Raw genomic sequence first — 16620 nt, 5'->3', positions numbered from 1 at the left:
GAATCTGATAGAATTAAATGACATAATCACCCTCAACCCAAAAAAATGGTTCAAACTTCAAATGCATCCATTTAGAGAATTGGTGGAGAAATACAAGGGCAAGGCAACCATGGCCCTCAGGCCTTCAAAGCTACAGCAAACAGAAACGCAACAAAGAGCAGCCTAAAATGATTCATGAAGGCGCACACAAAAACTGCAACGTTAGGGTTTCAGTTCCGAAGATTGAATAGCAGAAGAAGCTGAATGCATCATGATTCAAGGCAACAGAAACAAAAGATTTAATAGCACAAGAAAGTTCAATGCATCGATTTTCAGCACCAAGAAAAGGTGTCTGTCTCAGAAGTTAAGCCTCTAAAAGAACCTGAATTCATAAAATAAAATAACAAAATATCAGGTTACCAAATGTTAAAAAGTTAATGATACATTTATATACAGAGCACAAAGCAGCCTACATTCAGAGACTGAATGCTCCTTCTACAACAACGCAGTTTCTCGAATTGTACAGACGGAGTCAGCCTTAAAAACGACAGCAGACATAACGCTGCTGCTAACTTAACATAGCCAAATAAATGAGAAGCAGCAACTAGGATGTAAAAGGGAAGCATACCCCCGGAAGAATCCATCCACTGCAACATCTTTCTCTCCTCTCTCCCCCCCCCCCCCCCCCCCAAAAACAAGAAGCCATATTCAAGCGTTGCTTGATCTTAGAACACGATGTGATGGTCGTGCCAAACCATTCACTGCTTCATTTATCCTACTGAACACTACTTTAAGGGGGATACAGGATATTACAGGACCCTTCGGCTTCGGAACCAGTGGTTTTCTGTCTTCAGATTGCTTATGACCGGTCAGTGAAGATAGTTTCCTGATCTTTTTTGGCTGTAGCCCAGATTTCTTTGTTTTGGGAGATCTACTTGGTGAATTTCGTGGTTGCACTGCCAATACCTTGGCTGGGATTCTTCCAATTTCTTTTTCTGGCTTTACTGCATAGCCTGTTTTATCAACTTCCCGATCAGAACAGCCATCACCCAAGACCTCAACTGTTAGTGGGTGACCAACAATGGCTTTGCTGTTCAATTTACTCATAAGGGAAACCAGGGGAACATGTTGTGGCCGGTAATTGGATTTCACCTCAAGCTTGACATCATACAACGAACCATCAGAGCATGAAATGCGGGCAGTAGAATCTGCTGTCTGATATCTTGCAGGCACTGTGAAGCGGGACTGCCGATAGGGAAGTGATCTCTGTGTTGGACCATCAGGCAATTCAGTAACCTGTTTGGACTTTGATCGTAAGGTGCCATTATATGCACGGGAACCACTAATGCCATTGCAATTTACTTTCTGATAAGAACCTTGAGACAATCCATTGGAATGCTCGATGCCTGCCGAATAACCATTGTATTCATCATCCATGTCCATAAATCTTCTGGAGTCATGTTTTCTATCTTTACTTGTTTGTCTAGAATTCCTCTTTCCTTTTAACTGCCACTCTGAACTACCTTTCACCATACTTATGCTGATATCATGCAAGGCTGCCGAACTCGTACAACCATATTCATTAATTCTCTCATTTTTCAAAGATACAGCTTCAGGCTGACGACTTTGACTAGATTGCCTTCCCAACGCACCAATCTGAGGTTTACCAGATGAACAAGCTGTACGTATAGGAGAAGAACCTGGTAGAAAAATGATGACAAAATCAGCAGTAAAGAAAGACTAAGCTAATTTATTTTCTGCATAAAATAAAGAGGAAGGAGAGAACATTAATAAGATCCAAAAGGCTTATAGATCCCAGGGGGATCCATAATTGACAGTTGCAGGAATGCCCAAATGTAAATAATGCATGAATATTTGAGTAATACAAGAAATAATTAAGATCGAGAAAGAGCTAAAGACAATGGTGAGTGACAGAGTTGCAGGGTATCTAAATGCAAACAATGCAGGCATAATCAAGTAATAAAAGACATAACTAATAGCATGAAAAAGGCCAAACAGAACAGAGAGGGGCAGAATTGCAGGGGAACGTCAATGTAGATAAAGCAGGCATAATTAAATGAGAGAAGAAACAAATGGTGCAGAGATACCCCATAGGACTATAAGAGATAAGTTAATAACTACAGGAACACAAAGATACAGCCCCAAAACACTATAACTTTAAAATGTTTGAATGACCAGTACCTGAAGGGTCTTTTTCCTCTCCAACAAATGGCACATCAAATAGCCTATCATCAGAAGAATCATATTCCGCTAAGCCAGATATGCTGGGAATCTCGTTCTCTTTCAATTTGTCATTAATAGAGGAAGCCCCAGAAGCTAGTTCGGGAACATTTATAGAGGTTCCATTCTCACACAAAATTCCAGTGTGGTCTGCAGATAAACTCCCTTTTGATTCATTGGATTCTAATCCAGAAACCCTGCCATTAGATAACCCTTGAAGAGGTGAACCACATGAATTTGGCAATTGGTCAGGCATAGCTGGAATAGACACCATTGCCGTACTCTCCAGCACCTTGGTCAATGGTCGACTGCGGTTCTTTCTTTTCAAGAGTTCATTAACATTTGCCACTTGAGATCTCTTTCTTTTCAGCGATGAAGTACCTTTGCTTCCATTTGCAGGACTTCCATTAGGCATTCCATTCCGAGTGTTTGAATCTAAGAGTGAAGCACCATCCTGTTGAACTTGTTCAAGAAGCCCTCCAGTCTGGCCTGACTTTTTTGACAATACACCCATTCCCAGGTCCTCAAGTCCTCTCATGCGCTTCACTCCTTCTGTTCCATCATCCTCTGAATCATTTGGTGTTTTCCTTCTCTTTCCCTGCAGAGATTGCAACTTAGAAGAACTGATATGATTTGGCTCTTCAAAAGATATACCAGATTGAGATAATTCTGGCCCTGAGTGTGAATTGTCTTCAGAATCACTCACATCGTCAACCATATCTTCATTCTCCTCGCTGCAAAGAGACATGGCAGGTGATTCTCTGGCTGCGCAACCATGGTCACCACCTGAATTACTCATTCGAGCACTGAAGTTCAAATCATCCTTGCCTAGGTGAGCATTCTCAATCTCAAGAGCATGGATAATAGCATCTTCCCTCCGTGCATATTTAACTTTTTTCTTATTCCCGCTGGCTGCATGGGCCTTTGCTTTTTCAATGCATTCATCATACTCCCCACAACGAAAAGCTTTCACCCTCTTGGATCTTTCAAGGTTATACCAGTCCCTAAATCAATAGGATCAAGATCAGACAGTGTTCATATATCAATAGAACGCTAAACACCTATACAATGAGTTTTTAATCTGTACTAAAAAGAATCTTAAAGAAAATGCCATAATCCTGAACCACAATGACGAAATATGCTGAAAATAAAAACAAAACATTCTCAGACAGTGTATGATGGGCCCTGAAAATTAATGGTAAAGTAAACCCTGGAACAATGACTAACACAGACAGGAAGGTACTATTTTTCATGTAAAATAATCCAGAGATATCAAGGGTTCTTTCCTAGGTCTCTAATGTTGCCCATCTAACCCGTTTAAAATGCATCCAGCTTAAGCAATGTGCTTCACGAATACCTCAAAATCTAATGCTCTACTCTTCAAGGCCAATCTCTATACATTGCTGCGGTGCCACATAAAGAAAATAATCATCCAGTGACGCAGTTCTCACTGTTTGAATTCCCCGATGTAATAAAGCATTCGTGTAAGGCTACCTCACATATAATGCCGTTAAAAGATTTGAATTTGTACAAACAGGGTGGCAATTAACTTCAACCTAAATTTCGTCATTTACATGAGTATAATCAGATTTGAGAATTAGACCACAGACTAACTCTCATGCTCCACTCAGGCCCTTAAGGCGAGGGTCCAATTGAATAAAAAATAAAGATGTTCAAAAATGCCTGAAGAAAACCATAAGACATTTTTATGATGTATCTGTTGCCGCAAACCACTAAGCACCTCCTTAATATGTATCTTCTATGCATTAGGACTGCACACCAACTATTCCTTAATTATATTGACCAAAAAGAACTTTCCCTCAAGTATGAGCATTTTCTTCTTCCTTCCATACAACACAAGCAGTAATTATTCATACATCAGAAATTTGTATACATGAATGTGTTCTCAAGCTTCAAGCTTACCATCCTTTCGTTTTTATAAAACAACGTACCATCTAAGAATTTCTTTTTTGGAGAATGCATCTCCAATCACTGCATAGTGTTATAATACACAAGAGCCACATAGGAGGTGGCAGAGAAAACTATTGTCTCAAGTAACAAGTTCACATTAAGTGTAAGCTAATCAATATCATTGAGATAATACTTTCAAGCTATAGAACAAGAAAAAACATGATTAAGGGAAGTGATGATCCAGTTGAACTCAAAGGCCCCGGAAACACCAAAGTAAACAACGATCAATCAACCAAATGATAAAAACCCGATCAAGATAAAGTGAAACAAGATAATAAGAAAGCAACACTAAATCCACCAACCCACAAGACCAAAATTTTACCCAAAATCACCTATGAAAATCTCAAGCCAAATGCGTATTCTAATTCCGATTCTACTCAAAGGTAAATGTAGATAACCTAGAAGCTGAAAAACAAGGATTGTTAAGACAATTGTAAATCAGTAAGCCAGCTGACACAATGTTCATCCAAGCTACATCAATCAGACAGAAATTATGATAAGCTTAAAAGGGGGAAAGAAAAGTACTCACACGCTTGCATCATCACGGCCGAGAAGCTTCACCGGAGTGCCCGATTTTGGCGAAACTACACAACTGTCCGGCAACTCGTCCAGACCCATTATCCGACCCGGCCACCAGGACCCGTTTCTGCGGCGGACCCAAACCAAAGTACCCACCGACGCATCAATGCTCTTCTCACTGGTCTCACCAGAACTCCCCATCTAAACCAAACCCCACCAGAGAGCGGTAGAGAGAGAGAGAACAAAAAACAAATGTAACCCAATAAATCTCTAATCTCAAAAAAAATCAAAATTTCAATCTCAGCCCTCCATTCTCAACCAAATTTGAGATTTCGGAAATCGCCCAGAGGCTTAGTTTCCCGGAGAATGCACAAACTCTTCAACCCAAATCACTAAAAACAACAAAACCCAGAAGAGAAAAAATGCTAATCAAAAGCCAACAGATAAAGAGGAGGAGGTAGAGAAGGACCAGATTTGAAGGGTTTATGGGGAGAAGAACATACAGAAGGATCTGAAAAATGGCTTCTTTTTTTTTAAATATTACAAATTTATTTTCATAATTTTATATGTTTTCCGGGTTTTGATTTTCTGATCTTCCACTACTGGATTTAGCTCTGAAATCTTTTGTTCGAGCTCGCTCGTGTGCGGCTCACAGTGTACGGAGGCCCAGAAGAAGGTGGGGGAGGGAGGAGATAGAGAAATACCCAAAAAGCTTTGTGCTTGGATCAAAACCGTACCTTTTTGTATCTCTTTTCCCAACACAGAGAGAGAGGATTTCAGATACAGAGAGAGAGAGAGACTGCGAGTGAGGTAGAAGGAAATACAGAGAAAGAAAATATAAAAAATAAATAAAAAAGGAAGGGGGTGTATAGAGTTATATACGGTTTCCCGTATAGGGTTTCAATATAACACCTACACCAGATAGAGGTGCGTGGTAATGTTAATTTATTCGTATTTTCTTACTAATTGTCCAGTAAGCATACAACAGTAAACAGTAGTAAATTCTTTCCACCGGAGTTTTTATTTTCTTACGTGGCACTGAGTCAATTGAAACCAAAGCCTTCTGCTATCAGATTTGACTTAATAATTTTTTAACATATGTTATGCAATGTATAATAAATGTTGTTCTGTGTTTTAAGTATTTGATTGGTTGTTTCAATAATTGGACCCTTCAAAGAGATGAGAAAAATATAAAATGACATTATTATTTTAACATATCGGGTTGACCAAAAACTTATACAAAATGTCAAATTACCACATAAGTCATCAAATATCATTTGGATTTTTTAAATTTGACATTTCATTTAGAGATGCTCTATATATACTTACTATCAACGAATTATAATGTGATTTGGATTGTGCATTTAAAAAAGAGAATCCATATGATATATGGTCAAGTTTGACATCATAATATGTTTGATAACATGAGTTTATTTGGATTGGATATCTAACGGTTTTACCTTCATTGTTTTTGTTTCAATACAGAAATATAAATTTATCGTATAAAATCCCGGGACTTACCTTTTCATGTTGATAATTTGAATCGTTAATCTTGTAAGCTGACATTTTACCAATAAAATTGCTAGATCGTATATGTTTCTAATAATAGCATAACACGTGTAGCAAACGCTTTATTTTATGAGTCCAAGATCATAGAGTATCTGGATAGTTTGACAATGTAGCACTTAAGATTTTATTTAAATCTACAACGATAAATGACATTAGAAGCGTTAAAGCTTAAAGTTGTCAGTAATTAATAGGGTACTACTGACTCTTGCGATCACATGATACGAAGCATTAATTTTCAAGTTCTCATTAAAGATTCATCTATAATGATGAATAATAATAGAAGCATTAAAATTCTAAGTTGTTAGTATTTTATAGCCCACGACTTCACAATACAAAACCTCAATTTTCAAATTCTTGTTCAAGATTCATCTACAGTGATGAATGATATCAAGATTTATCTATAAAATTCATCTAAGTTGTAAGTGATTGATAAGGTGTTACCAAACAACATGAACAAAAAATCGTTGCCGTTTGATTATTACTACGACCTTTTTAGTCTTAAAATCCCGTTGAGGTCAATTGCTTGAGCTTTGAATTGTAAATGTATATGAAGCCCATAATTGAACCCCACATTTCATCAACTATTAGAAATCGCCTCACAATGGAAGTAGTGTTGTGGTATAGTTTCTGAGTCAGGTGAGTTTCAAAATCTATTATTATTATTTTTTTAACAAACGATATTATCTACGTTAAGGGAATGGAGTGGAGCTTAGCCTCATAATATGCTAGCAATAATGTGATTCAAATTCGCATTTGACGAGAATTGAACCTAAAACCTCTTACTTACAAAATAATAATCTAGTAAATAAAATTTAGCTTAAATTTTTTCTTTGACATGAAATATATAATATATATGTGTGTATATATTTTATACAAATAATTATAAACTTTTTCGATATGATAATCTTAACTACTCTAATCCATAAATTATATTTTGAAAGTAAATGTTTTGTAGTGAAATATCTCAAATTATATTATAGAAACATAGCCCTAATCACCGACCGTTTTGGTTTGGGCAGCATGTAAGACACAACTCGTGGAGAAGAGGTGGTTAGATTCTACACGGACAGGTATATATTAAAATCCCTACACTGGTCCCTCATGCATGCCGAGGGCCCACCACATTTCATCGTATTATCTTACATTATGTCGTTTTGATGATGATGTTAGGCCTTTCAATTGACGGCCACGATTAACTGATTCCCCTTCCGATTTTGATAGAACCATTATACTTTAAATAAATAAATGAATAAAAGACTGTATAAATTGAAATAATAGATAAGGAAATAAGAAGAACAAAACGCGGCGTTTCAGGATAGCTTAGGTTTTCTTCCGCTCTTTGAGGGTGGCTGATTTGGTTCGGAGATACCTCTGAGTAGTGAGAAGAGACGAAATCAGAGAAGAATTTCGAAATCATGACGGGTAATTGATGCTAATTACCCTATTTTTCTAGTAAATTTTGTTTCTTTATCGATTTTATGAACTAAAAGGGTCGCGATTTAAGTTAATTGTATAACTTTTAGCAGCGTGATTAAGCTATATATTCTTAATTTTTGTTAATATTGGGGTTGTAGGATTGAATTTCTATTGTGATATGTATTTTTAATTAAAATTTTGAAATTGTCGATTTTTTTATGTTGATTTTGGAGTTTGTCATTGTTTTTGGTATCTTAGATTGCTTTTTGGGGGAATTTAAAGTAACCCAGGAGCTTCAATGGCATACTTTTTTGTTGTTGAGGTTTTCGGGACATGGGATTGGTCGAAATGTGTGAAGTTTATCAGAAGGCTGTTAAATTTTACTTAATTATGTTCCAAGCAGTGAAATTTACTTGACTGTGTGTTTTACAACTATATTTACAGACTATATACAAGAGCAGGAGATGGAAATCGAAGCGTTGGAAGCAATACTTGCGGATGACTTCAAAGGTATCTGCTATGTGGTGCTTCTGCAGACCAACATTTGTTATAAAGTTTGTTATATGTTATCGTTTTTTATTTCACGAGTACTGAAACTAATAGGAATGTTCTTTTCTGTTGTTTTTGATGTGCCAGAAATACACTCAGGTGAGAGTGGGTTAAATACTTCCAAGAGGTGTTTTCAAATAAAAGTATCTCCAGTGGTAGGTTTACGTTCTAACCGGCATAATTGTTTAACAACCTCATGTCAAGCTGAGGATGTATACGTCTTAACTAGACATATGTTCAGGTTTTCCTTATGTGCATTTCTTTGCCTTCTTTTCAACAGGATGATGAATCAGATGAATTTACAACCACTCCAGGTATTTTCTTTTTGCATTATACGATGTTTTGAATAATGCCTTAGTGTTACTTTCTTAATTGGATAACTTGATTTGTTTTTTCTCTAGAAATTTTCAGGAGTTATTCTTTTTTATTTTTTCGACTTTTTGTATTTTGTATCTTTTACATTTCATCTGGAGATAAGCTGTTTTGGAAACTTCTGTTTCAGTTCAGCTGGCTTTGATTTTCTCGCACACAGAAAGATACCCAGATGAGCCTCCACTTTTGAATTTGAATAGGTATGGTGCAAAATAGTGCTCTTCTCCACTTTTCATTGTTAGTAATGATGGAAAAGAACTTTATCATTTTCATTGCCTTTTTCTTTTGGACAAAGCAAATACAAGTTCTACTTAGTACCTTCTTGCAACTGCATATATAAAATACTGTTACAAAGAAAAGAAAGAAGTTCGAGAAAAAATATCCTTGAGTCTCTGCTATTAATACTGTATTGTTCAACTATAATAGTTCCGTCAGTATTGTGTTGTTAAGTAAGGTTGCGGGAAAGTCAGAAGTGTGGATGCAGGATGGTTTATGAGGTACTATTCTAATGGTTGATTTTTTTTTTCCCTTCAGTTTACGCGGTATACAAGGAGAACATCTAAGAATTTTGAAAGAAAAGCTTCTGCAAGAGGTAATTTTGGGCATTCTTTACTTCTCTACGCAGCTTTTTGTTGTGTCGTTTTTTATCTGTCCTAAAACATCTAAATATTAGTGAGCATATTTTTTCTGTCCTAATACAACTCATTAGATAATGTGAAGTTATCCAAAAAATACCAAATTTGATTCAATATCTATATGTTTTACAGGCATCTGAAAACCTTGGTATGGCTATGATCTACACACTAGTTACATCAGCCAAGGAATGGCTTTCTGAACAATATTGTCAAGACACTAGTCTTGAGGATGCTGAAGCAGAAGAAGCAGCAAAGGATGATGTATGCCTTTTGTCCTACGTCTTCATATCTAATCATCTTGTGGTTATTTGCTTTCTTAGTCTCGAAGCATAAAGGGAGTTTACCTTCTAGCATTCCTGGAAAACTATACACTCAATGACACATCCCGTCCCGAAGGAGGGCATGCTGGCCGTCACGTGAGAGTGACGTAACCATTTACACAGTACGGAAGCTTTAAAGATACAATTTCTAAGATGAAACACCCAAAGGTGAGTCCTAATTTTTGTCCATTCTGTTAGAACACCGTTGGATTCCTCGTAGCTACCAAACTCTGATATCTTAAACCTGGAGGGACGCAAAACAAAGTTGAGTGAGTCAGCAAAACAAAGCTCTTTGAAAACCATTTAGTAAAACACATTCTAACCCCTCGCCGTAAAATCTGTATACTTTCCCAGAAATAAAGTATATACTCATATACGTAATATATCTCAAATTATGCTAGACAATATGAATGTATGTCATGCCAAGTATCATAACAGAATGCTCATCATCTCTATGTGAATATGATGGAATAACATATAATCAATTCAACATTCGGCTATAAACATAGCTCATACTCTTTCATTCTAATCAACTCAGCCATCGGCTGCATATATAGCTCATAATCAACTCATCACATCAACAGCATAACATCTGGCAGCCGGAGTCACCTAACGTGACCTGTACGGCTGCATATAGAGCTCAAATCACAAACTTAATAACTGAACAACTGAACCTGCCCACGAGTCGGAACCACCTAAAGTGGTCTGTACGACAGGACTGGGTGTAACGTATATGTACGCTCTAGTGCTACGATCACGTGAAGGCTGTGCGAATAATCGCGGGTCACCTACGAGTCGGAACCACCTAATGTGGTCTGTACGACAAGCCTGTGCACCTAGCTTGGATCCAAGCTGAGCATGGGGTGCGGGAGGTGAACATCACGTGAAGGACTGTGCCCTGCTCAGGGCAGGAGCACTAACACCGGGGGTGCAGGTTATGAGCTCTCTAAGCATCTCAAACTATATCTCAATCATATTTCAATAATATCACAATCGTATAATTCATCATATCTCAATCATATTTCAAACGTATTTCATACGTATATCAAATGTATATCAAATGTATGTCAAATATAGCTTACCTGGGCCTCCTCAGCACCATGCAACAGTATGCATAATTATGGTAATGCACATATTAAAATATGATGCATATATGACAGGATATTTAATTCGTATTTCTTTTAAAATACGTTTTCTGGAAAATACGTCAAGCATACATATATATATACTGAGAAATAACTGCCCACTCACTGATAAGTAGCCGGTTCGTAACCCTCACGCCTAGTTTGGTTACATTCGTTGTTCGTACAAGTTTCACCTATAAAAGAATAATTATAAAATCATCAATTAAACGCACATACACAAACATTCGTCAATAACTTTCTCATACGTTGATCAATTTGGGTGTATGAATATACCACGGTGATCTACACGACGTCACGAACACGTGACAATTTTTAGAACTCAATTTGGAGCTCTCACGCGCCCTGTATACGCGCTGCCCACGCGCGCGTCTTCTTCCTCGCGTCGCCGGACTAGTTTCGCCGAAGGTGGGTGTTTTGCCGGAATTTCTGGGTAAACTTCAAAGTGTCATAACTTCTTCATTTCTTAACCATTTTCGACGTACTTTATATCAAAATGAAGGTATTGACGAGATGAACACATCCATACCTGCCTCGACTCCTAACTTGCCGTGGATTCGCCGGAAAAAGCCTCGAAAGCTCCGGCCAAACTTTGAACCAAGCTTTCCCGACATCCAAACTTGTCCAACGAAGCATTCCGAGGCTCCTTGGGATCTCACTAAGACATCTACAAGCTTTAAAATCCCAAAAACATGCTAGATTAAGTTTGCATGAATAGTACCTAAATCGGACTACCTCGAATCGACATGAAAACGAAGGATTTCTCACCTGAAAATGGTATGGTTGCACTCGTACGAGCTTCACGAGTCCAAAAATGCCCTTGGTTCCTTCGATCTATGGTGGTTTGGGTGAGTTTGGTGTTTGTCCGTACGAGTTTGAAGAAAGAAGAAGAAAGAATGGAGCTCAGGAGAGAGAGAGACAGGGAAGAGACAGAGGGGGAGGGAATCACGGGAGAGATAGAGACAGTGTGTGTGAGTGTGTGTGTGGTCCAACAAATGCCACACAACACAAAACAACACTAAACGTAAATGTAACGAACTAGGGGTAAAAAGGTAAATTCACACATACGTTTTTAAAATCTCGGGACAGGATGTCACAACCTACCCACCTTAATAGAATTTCGTCCCGAAATTCAAAACAACCAAACATAACCCCTAGTGATCGAAGAACAATCTAGGATACAGATCCCTCATCCGATCTTCTGTCTCCCATGTAGCTCCCTCGACTGAATGATTCCTCCACAAAACTTTCACTAAGTTCACCGTCTTGTTCCTCAGAACCTTTTCTTTCCAATCGATGATCGTCACCGGTTCCTCGGCATAGGTCAAATCTAGATTAATCTCCAACGGTTCAAGAGGTATCACATGCGACGGATCAGCAACATAATGTCGGAGCATCGAAGCATGAAATACATTACGCACTTTAGACAGCTCTGAAGGCAACTCAAGCTTGTAATCACCCTCACCAACTCACTCGGTGATCTGATAAGGTCTGATGTACCTAGGGCTCAACTTTCACCGTGGAAAGGTGTCGTGCGATTTGGAAAGAAGGGAATGTTGTGACATCCCGTCCCGAGATTTTAAAAACGTATGTGTGAATTTACCTTTTTACCCCTAGTTCGTTACATTTACGTTTAGTGTTGTTTTGTGTGGTGTGGCATGTGTTGGACCACACACACACACTCACACACACTGTCTCTATCTCTCCCGTGATTCCCTCCCCCTGTGTCTCTTCCTTGTCTCTCTCTCTCTCCCGAGCTCCATTCTTTCTTCTTCTTTCTTCAAACTCGTACGGACAAACACCAAACTCACCCAAACCACCATAGATCGAAGGAACCAAGGGCATTTTTGGACTCGTGAAGCTCGTAACCATACCATTTTCAGGTGAGAAATCCTTCGTTTTCATGTCGATTCGAGGTAGTCCGATTTAGGTACTATTCATGCAAACTTAATCTAGCATGTTTTTAGGATTTTGAAGCTTGTAGATGTCTTAGTGAGGTCCCAAGGAGCCTCGGAGTGCTTCGTTGGACGAGTTTGGACGTCGGGAAAGCTTGGTTCAAAGTTTGGCCGGAGCTTTCGAGGCTTTTTCCGGCGAATCCACGGCGAGTTAGGAGTCGAGGCAGGTATGGATGTGTTCGTCTCGTCAATACCTTCATTTTGATATAAAGTACGTCGAAAATGGTTAAGAAATGAAGAAGTTATGACACTTTGAAGTTTACCCAGAAATTCCGGCAAAACACCCACCTCCGACGAAACCAGTCCGGCGACGCGAGGAAGAAGACGCGCACGTGGGCAGCGCGTATACAGGGCGCGTGAGAGCTCCAAATTGAGTTTTAAAAATTGTCACGTGTTCGTGACATCGTGTAGACCACCGTGGTATATTCATACACCCAAATTGATCAACGTATGAGAAAGTTATTGACGAATGTTTGTGTATGTGCGTTTAATTGATGATTTTATAATTATTCTTTTATAGGTGAAACTTGTACGGACGACGAATGTAACCAAAATAGGCGTGAGGGTTACGAACCGGCTACTTATCAGTGAGTGGACAGTTATTTTTCAGTATATATATACGTATGCTTGACGTATTTCCCAGAAAACGTATTTTAAAAGAAATACGAATTAAATATCCTGTCATATATGCATCATATTTTAATATGTGCATTACCATAATTATGCATACTGTTGCATAGTGTTGAGGAGGCTCAGGTAAGCTACATTTGACATACATTTGATATACATATGAAATACGTTTGGAATATGATTGAGATATGATGAATTATACGATTGAAATATGATTGAGATATAGTTTGAGATGCTTAGAGAGCTCATAACCTGCACCCCCGGTATTAGTGCTCCCGCCATGAGCAGGGCACAGTCCTTCACGTGATGTTCACCTCCCGCACCCCATGCTCAGCTTGGATCCAAGCTAGGTGCACAGGCTTGTCGTACAGACCACATTAGGTGGTTCCGACTCGTAGGTGACCAGCGATTATTCGCACAGCCTTCACGTGATCGTAGCACTAGAGCGTACATATACGTTACACCCAGTCTTGTCGTACAGACCACTTTAGGTGGTTCCGACTCGTGGGCAGGTTCAGTTATTAAGTTTGTGATTTGAGCTCTATATGCAGCCGTACATGTCACGTTAGGTGACTCCGGCTGCCAAATGTTATGCTGTTGATTATGAGCTATATATGCAGCCGAGGGCTGAGTTGATTAGAATGAAAGAGTATGAGCTATGTTTATAGCCGAATGTTGAATTGATTATATGTTATTCCATCATATTCACATAGAGATGATGAACATTCTGTTATGATACTTGGCATGACATACATTCATATTGTCTAGCATAATTTGAGATATATTACGTATATGAGTATATACTTTATTTTTGGGAAAGTATACAGATTTTACGGTGAGGGGTTAGAATGTGTTTTACTAAATGGTTTTCAAAGAGCTTTGTTTTGCTGACCCACTCAACTTTGTTTTGTGCCCCTCCAGGTTTAAGATATCAGAGCTTGGTGGCTACGAATCCAACGGTGTTATGACAGAATGGACAAAAATTAGGACTCACCTTTGGGCGTTTCATCTTAGAAATTGTATCTTTAAAGCTTCCGTACTGTGTAAATGGTTACGTCACTCTCACGTGACGGCCAGCATGCCCTCCTTCGGGACGGGGTGTGTCACTCAAGATCCCAAAACCTACGTCTTCATATTTAAATGTAGTTAAGTCTTGCTGAGGTTTTTACGTGTCTAAGAATGGCTGGAAGAAGTTCAAGTTATGAAATCATTGAGGTTGTCAATAAAACTGCTAGCTATTCTCTCTAAGGGACCCTCTTTCTTTCTCCTTGGTCCGGGAGTTGTGTATCTGGAAAGGTGAAGCTTCTAGAAGATTAATCATATTTTAAGGGTGTTCATCTTTTCTCTTGTGCATCTTGCAATTTTTGGCTTGAATCTGATGCAACTGTTTGTGAATATTAGTGAAAAAAACTGCATAACCAGCTTCACACTTTCCCATGGGATTTACTTTTTTCATTCAGAGTTGTATGTTTGCATCTCTGGTAACGATTGTTCACCTGAAAAAGATAGTCTGAAGGAGCTGCTTCTTACTTTCCTGCTCCTTCCTCTTTTAGGTAATCATACCACATGGAGAACCAGTTACAGTTGAAACATTTCTGGCATGGAGAGAGATGTTTGAAGCAGAGATGGCACTGGAACGAGCCAAGTAAGTATTATTGTTTTATAATTCCAGTAAGGTTATCTTCGTCAACTCTCAGATTTTTTTTTTTTTCACTATAAAGCATGTGAAAGTAGTGATCAATAATATTGGTGTTGGATTTTTGAATTGGCGGGCCCGTGGGGCCCATTTTAACAACACCGATACTGTCCCCAACTTTACCACCTGCCCGATCCGTGGGTTTTATCACAAAAGGCATCGATATTAGTTAGAGTGGGGTAATCATATTTAAACCCAGTATTTTCTTTTGCACCCACCGATGTGCGATTCCAACACTCTCCCCTCACGTGTAACCCCATTTAGTGGTTCACACGTGGAGATCCACACAACGGCAATTAAAACTTAGAGGTCGGTTCTATGTTAAGAGTCCAGACTTGTTTTCAATGAAACTCAGAGGCCGGCTCTCTATTATGAGTCCTGGGTTGTTTCCTTTGGTGACAAGCTCGTTGCCTTGCACGGGCCCGAACCTTGGCTTTGATACCATGTTAGATTTTTGGATCGGCGGGCCCGTGGCGCGCACTCTAACATCACCGATACTGCTTTAACCAAGACTTCCCAGTCATCAAGAAATATATAAATCCGAGGAATCTTTCTTGAAATTTAATAGTTCCCCAATAGTAGATCATCATATATTTCTGCTTGCAGTCTTTGTTTTCATTTCTGATGGGTGGTGATCAATTTTCAAGGTTAATGCCCGAGTCTGCACTCTCAGCACCCAAGGAAAAGAGGCTCACAGGTAGACAGTGGTTTGAAACCGGAAGGCATGCTGTGGTAATTAATTCATCTTACATTGTTCAGTTTTTCCCAAAACAAGTAAATACAGCGAAAACTAAACTAATTTGTACTGGTCTGATTTGATGGTTGAGTTGGTTTCATGGTATATTATTGAGGGGTAATACGAGGGGAAGTTTTGGGTTATTACAAGTGAGGATTTTATTGTTGGAACATATAATTTCTCAGTTTCAAAGAATAAACAATAATATGAGTGACTTTTTCCCCTCCATAGAAAGGTGCAGCTCCAGCCACTGAAGGGTCCGATGAAGAGGATGAGGACGAGATTGACTTCGATTCTGATGATTTTGAAGGTGATTCTCTCCTTGTAGCGTATATAGTCTTATGTTGATGAGACCAAAATTAGTCGAATCGCATAATTTTGTAAATATGAAGGAATGTTGTGTTCACGATCTGATGAAGAAAGCATCTTGTCTTGTGGTTAATGGCAGATGACGAAGATGATATGTTGGAACACTATTTGGCTGAGAAGTCCGACTCATCAACCCACTCTTCGAAGAGGGTCACTAACTAGAGTCTAAAAGTAAAAACAACCAAACGAGAGCACCATCCGATGAACAATGTGCTTTAGTCTGGGCTCTGTCTTCATATGTATTTCGTGCCTTATATTTACTTTAGGCCTCGAGGACAAAGAGGAGATTGTAGGGTTTATTTTTTTTTTATAAAGGGGATCAGTTGATGGTTTTGTCATGGCAGTCCATCTTTCGGGGGCCGGTAAGATTTACAGAGTCATTCTAGCTTTTGTAAAGAGCAAAGGAGAAGATATGGTATTGCAATATAGAAAATAACTGCATCTTGGTAGGTAAACTCGTGCTTTTGATGTCTGTCAATAATCAATATAATATATATATATATATATATATTTTTTTTTTT

General features: G+C 38.6%; 2 protein-coding genes across 3 annotated transcripts; one reads left to right on the top strand and one right to left on the bottom strand.

The window, feature by feature from the left end:
* Nucleotides 1-646: 646 nt before the first annotated feature.
* LOC137739603 (uncharacterized protein At1g51745-like) lies at nt 647-5521 on the bottom strand. Of its 2 annotated transcripts, XM_068479230.1 has the most exons (4): nt 4721-5521; nt 2927-3224; nt 2182-2818; nt 647-1679 (listed from the first exon to the last, which is right to left on the bottom strand). In XM_068479230.1, the coding sequence occupies exons 1-4, from the start codon at nt 4909-4911 to the stop codon at nt 688-690; spliced, it is 2118 nt and encodes a 705-aa protein (XP_068335331.1). In that variant the 5' UTR covers nt 4912-5521; the 3' UTR covers nt 647-687. The 2 variants fall into 2 exon arrangements, with proteins under 2 accessions (XP_068335331.1, XP_068335330.1); XM_068479229.1 differs by having other exon boundaries at nt 2182-3224.
* A 2040-nt stretch (nt 5522-7561) lies between these two features.
* Nucleotides 7562-16554, top strand: LOC137739570 (uncharacterized). The gene is made up of 11 exons (XM_068479189.1): nt 7562-7701; nt 8140-8205; nt 8332-8399; nt 8525-8558; nt 8747-8816; nt 9151-9208; nt 9384-9512; nt 14852-14943; nt 15642-15726; nt 15962-16040; nt 16179-16554. The coding sequence occupies exons 1-11, from the start codon at nt 7695-7697 to the stop codon at nt 16259-16261; spliced, it is 771 nt and encodes a 256-aa protein (XP_068335290.1). The 5' UTR covers nt 7562-7694; the 3' UTR covers nt 16262-16554.
* The last annotated feature ends 66 nt before the right edge of the window (nt 16555-16620 follow it).

Source organism: Pyrus communis, chromosome 7 (assembly GCF_963583255.1).
Source record: "Pyrus communis chromosome 7, drPyrComm1.1, whole genome shotgun sequence".
Taxonomy (NCBI): Eukaryota; Viridiplantae; Streptophyta; class Magnoliopsida; order Rosales; family Rosaceae; genus Pyrus; species Pyrus communis.
This window is presented reverse-complemented; position numbering and strand designations above follow the sequence as displayed.

What these genes read in the sequence shown, in the direction of transcription:
- LOC137739603 (XM_068479229.1), bottom strand. Translation starts at nt 4,911, where the DNA reads ATGGGGAGTTCTGGTGAGACCAGTGAGAAGAGCATTGATGCGTCGGTG. An exon ending in GGCCGTGATGATGCAAGCGT is followed by an intron (nt 3,225 to 4,720) that starts GTGAGTACTTTT and finishes CTATTGATTTAG; the next exon opens with GGACTGGTATAACCTTGAAA. An exon ending in AGAGGAAAAAGACCCTTCAG is followed by an intron (nt 1,680 to 2,181) that starts GTACTGGTCATT and finishes TTTTTCTACCAG; the next exon opens with GTTCTTCTCCTATACGTACA.
- LOC137739570 (XM_068479189.1), top strand. An exon ending in AAACCGGAAGGCATGCTGTG is followed by an intron (nt 15,727 to 15,961) that starts GTAATTAATTCA and finishes TCCCCTCCATAG; the next exon opens with AAAGGTGCAGCTCCAGCCAC. An exon ending in CGATTCTGATGATTTTGAAG is followed by an intron (nt 16,041 to 16,178) that starts GTGATTCTCTCC and finishes GGTTAATGGCAG; the next exon opens with ATGACGAAGATGATATGTTG.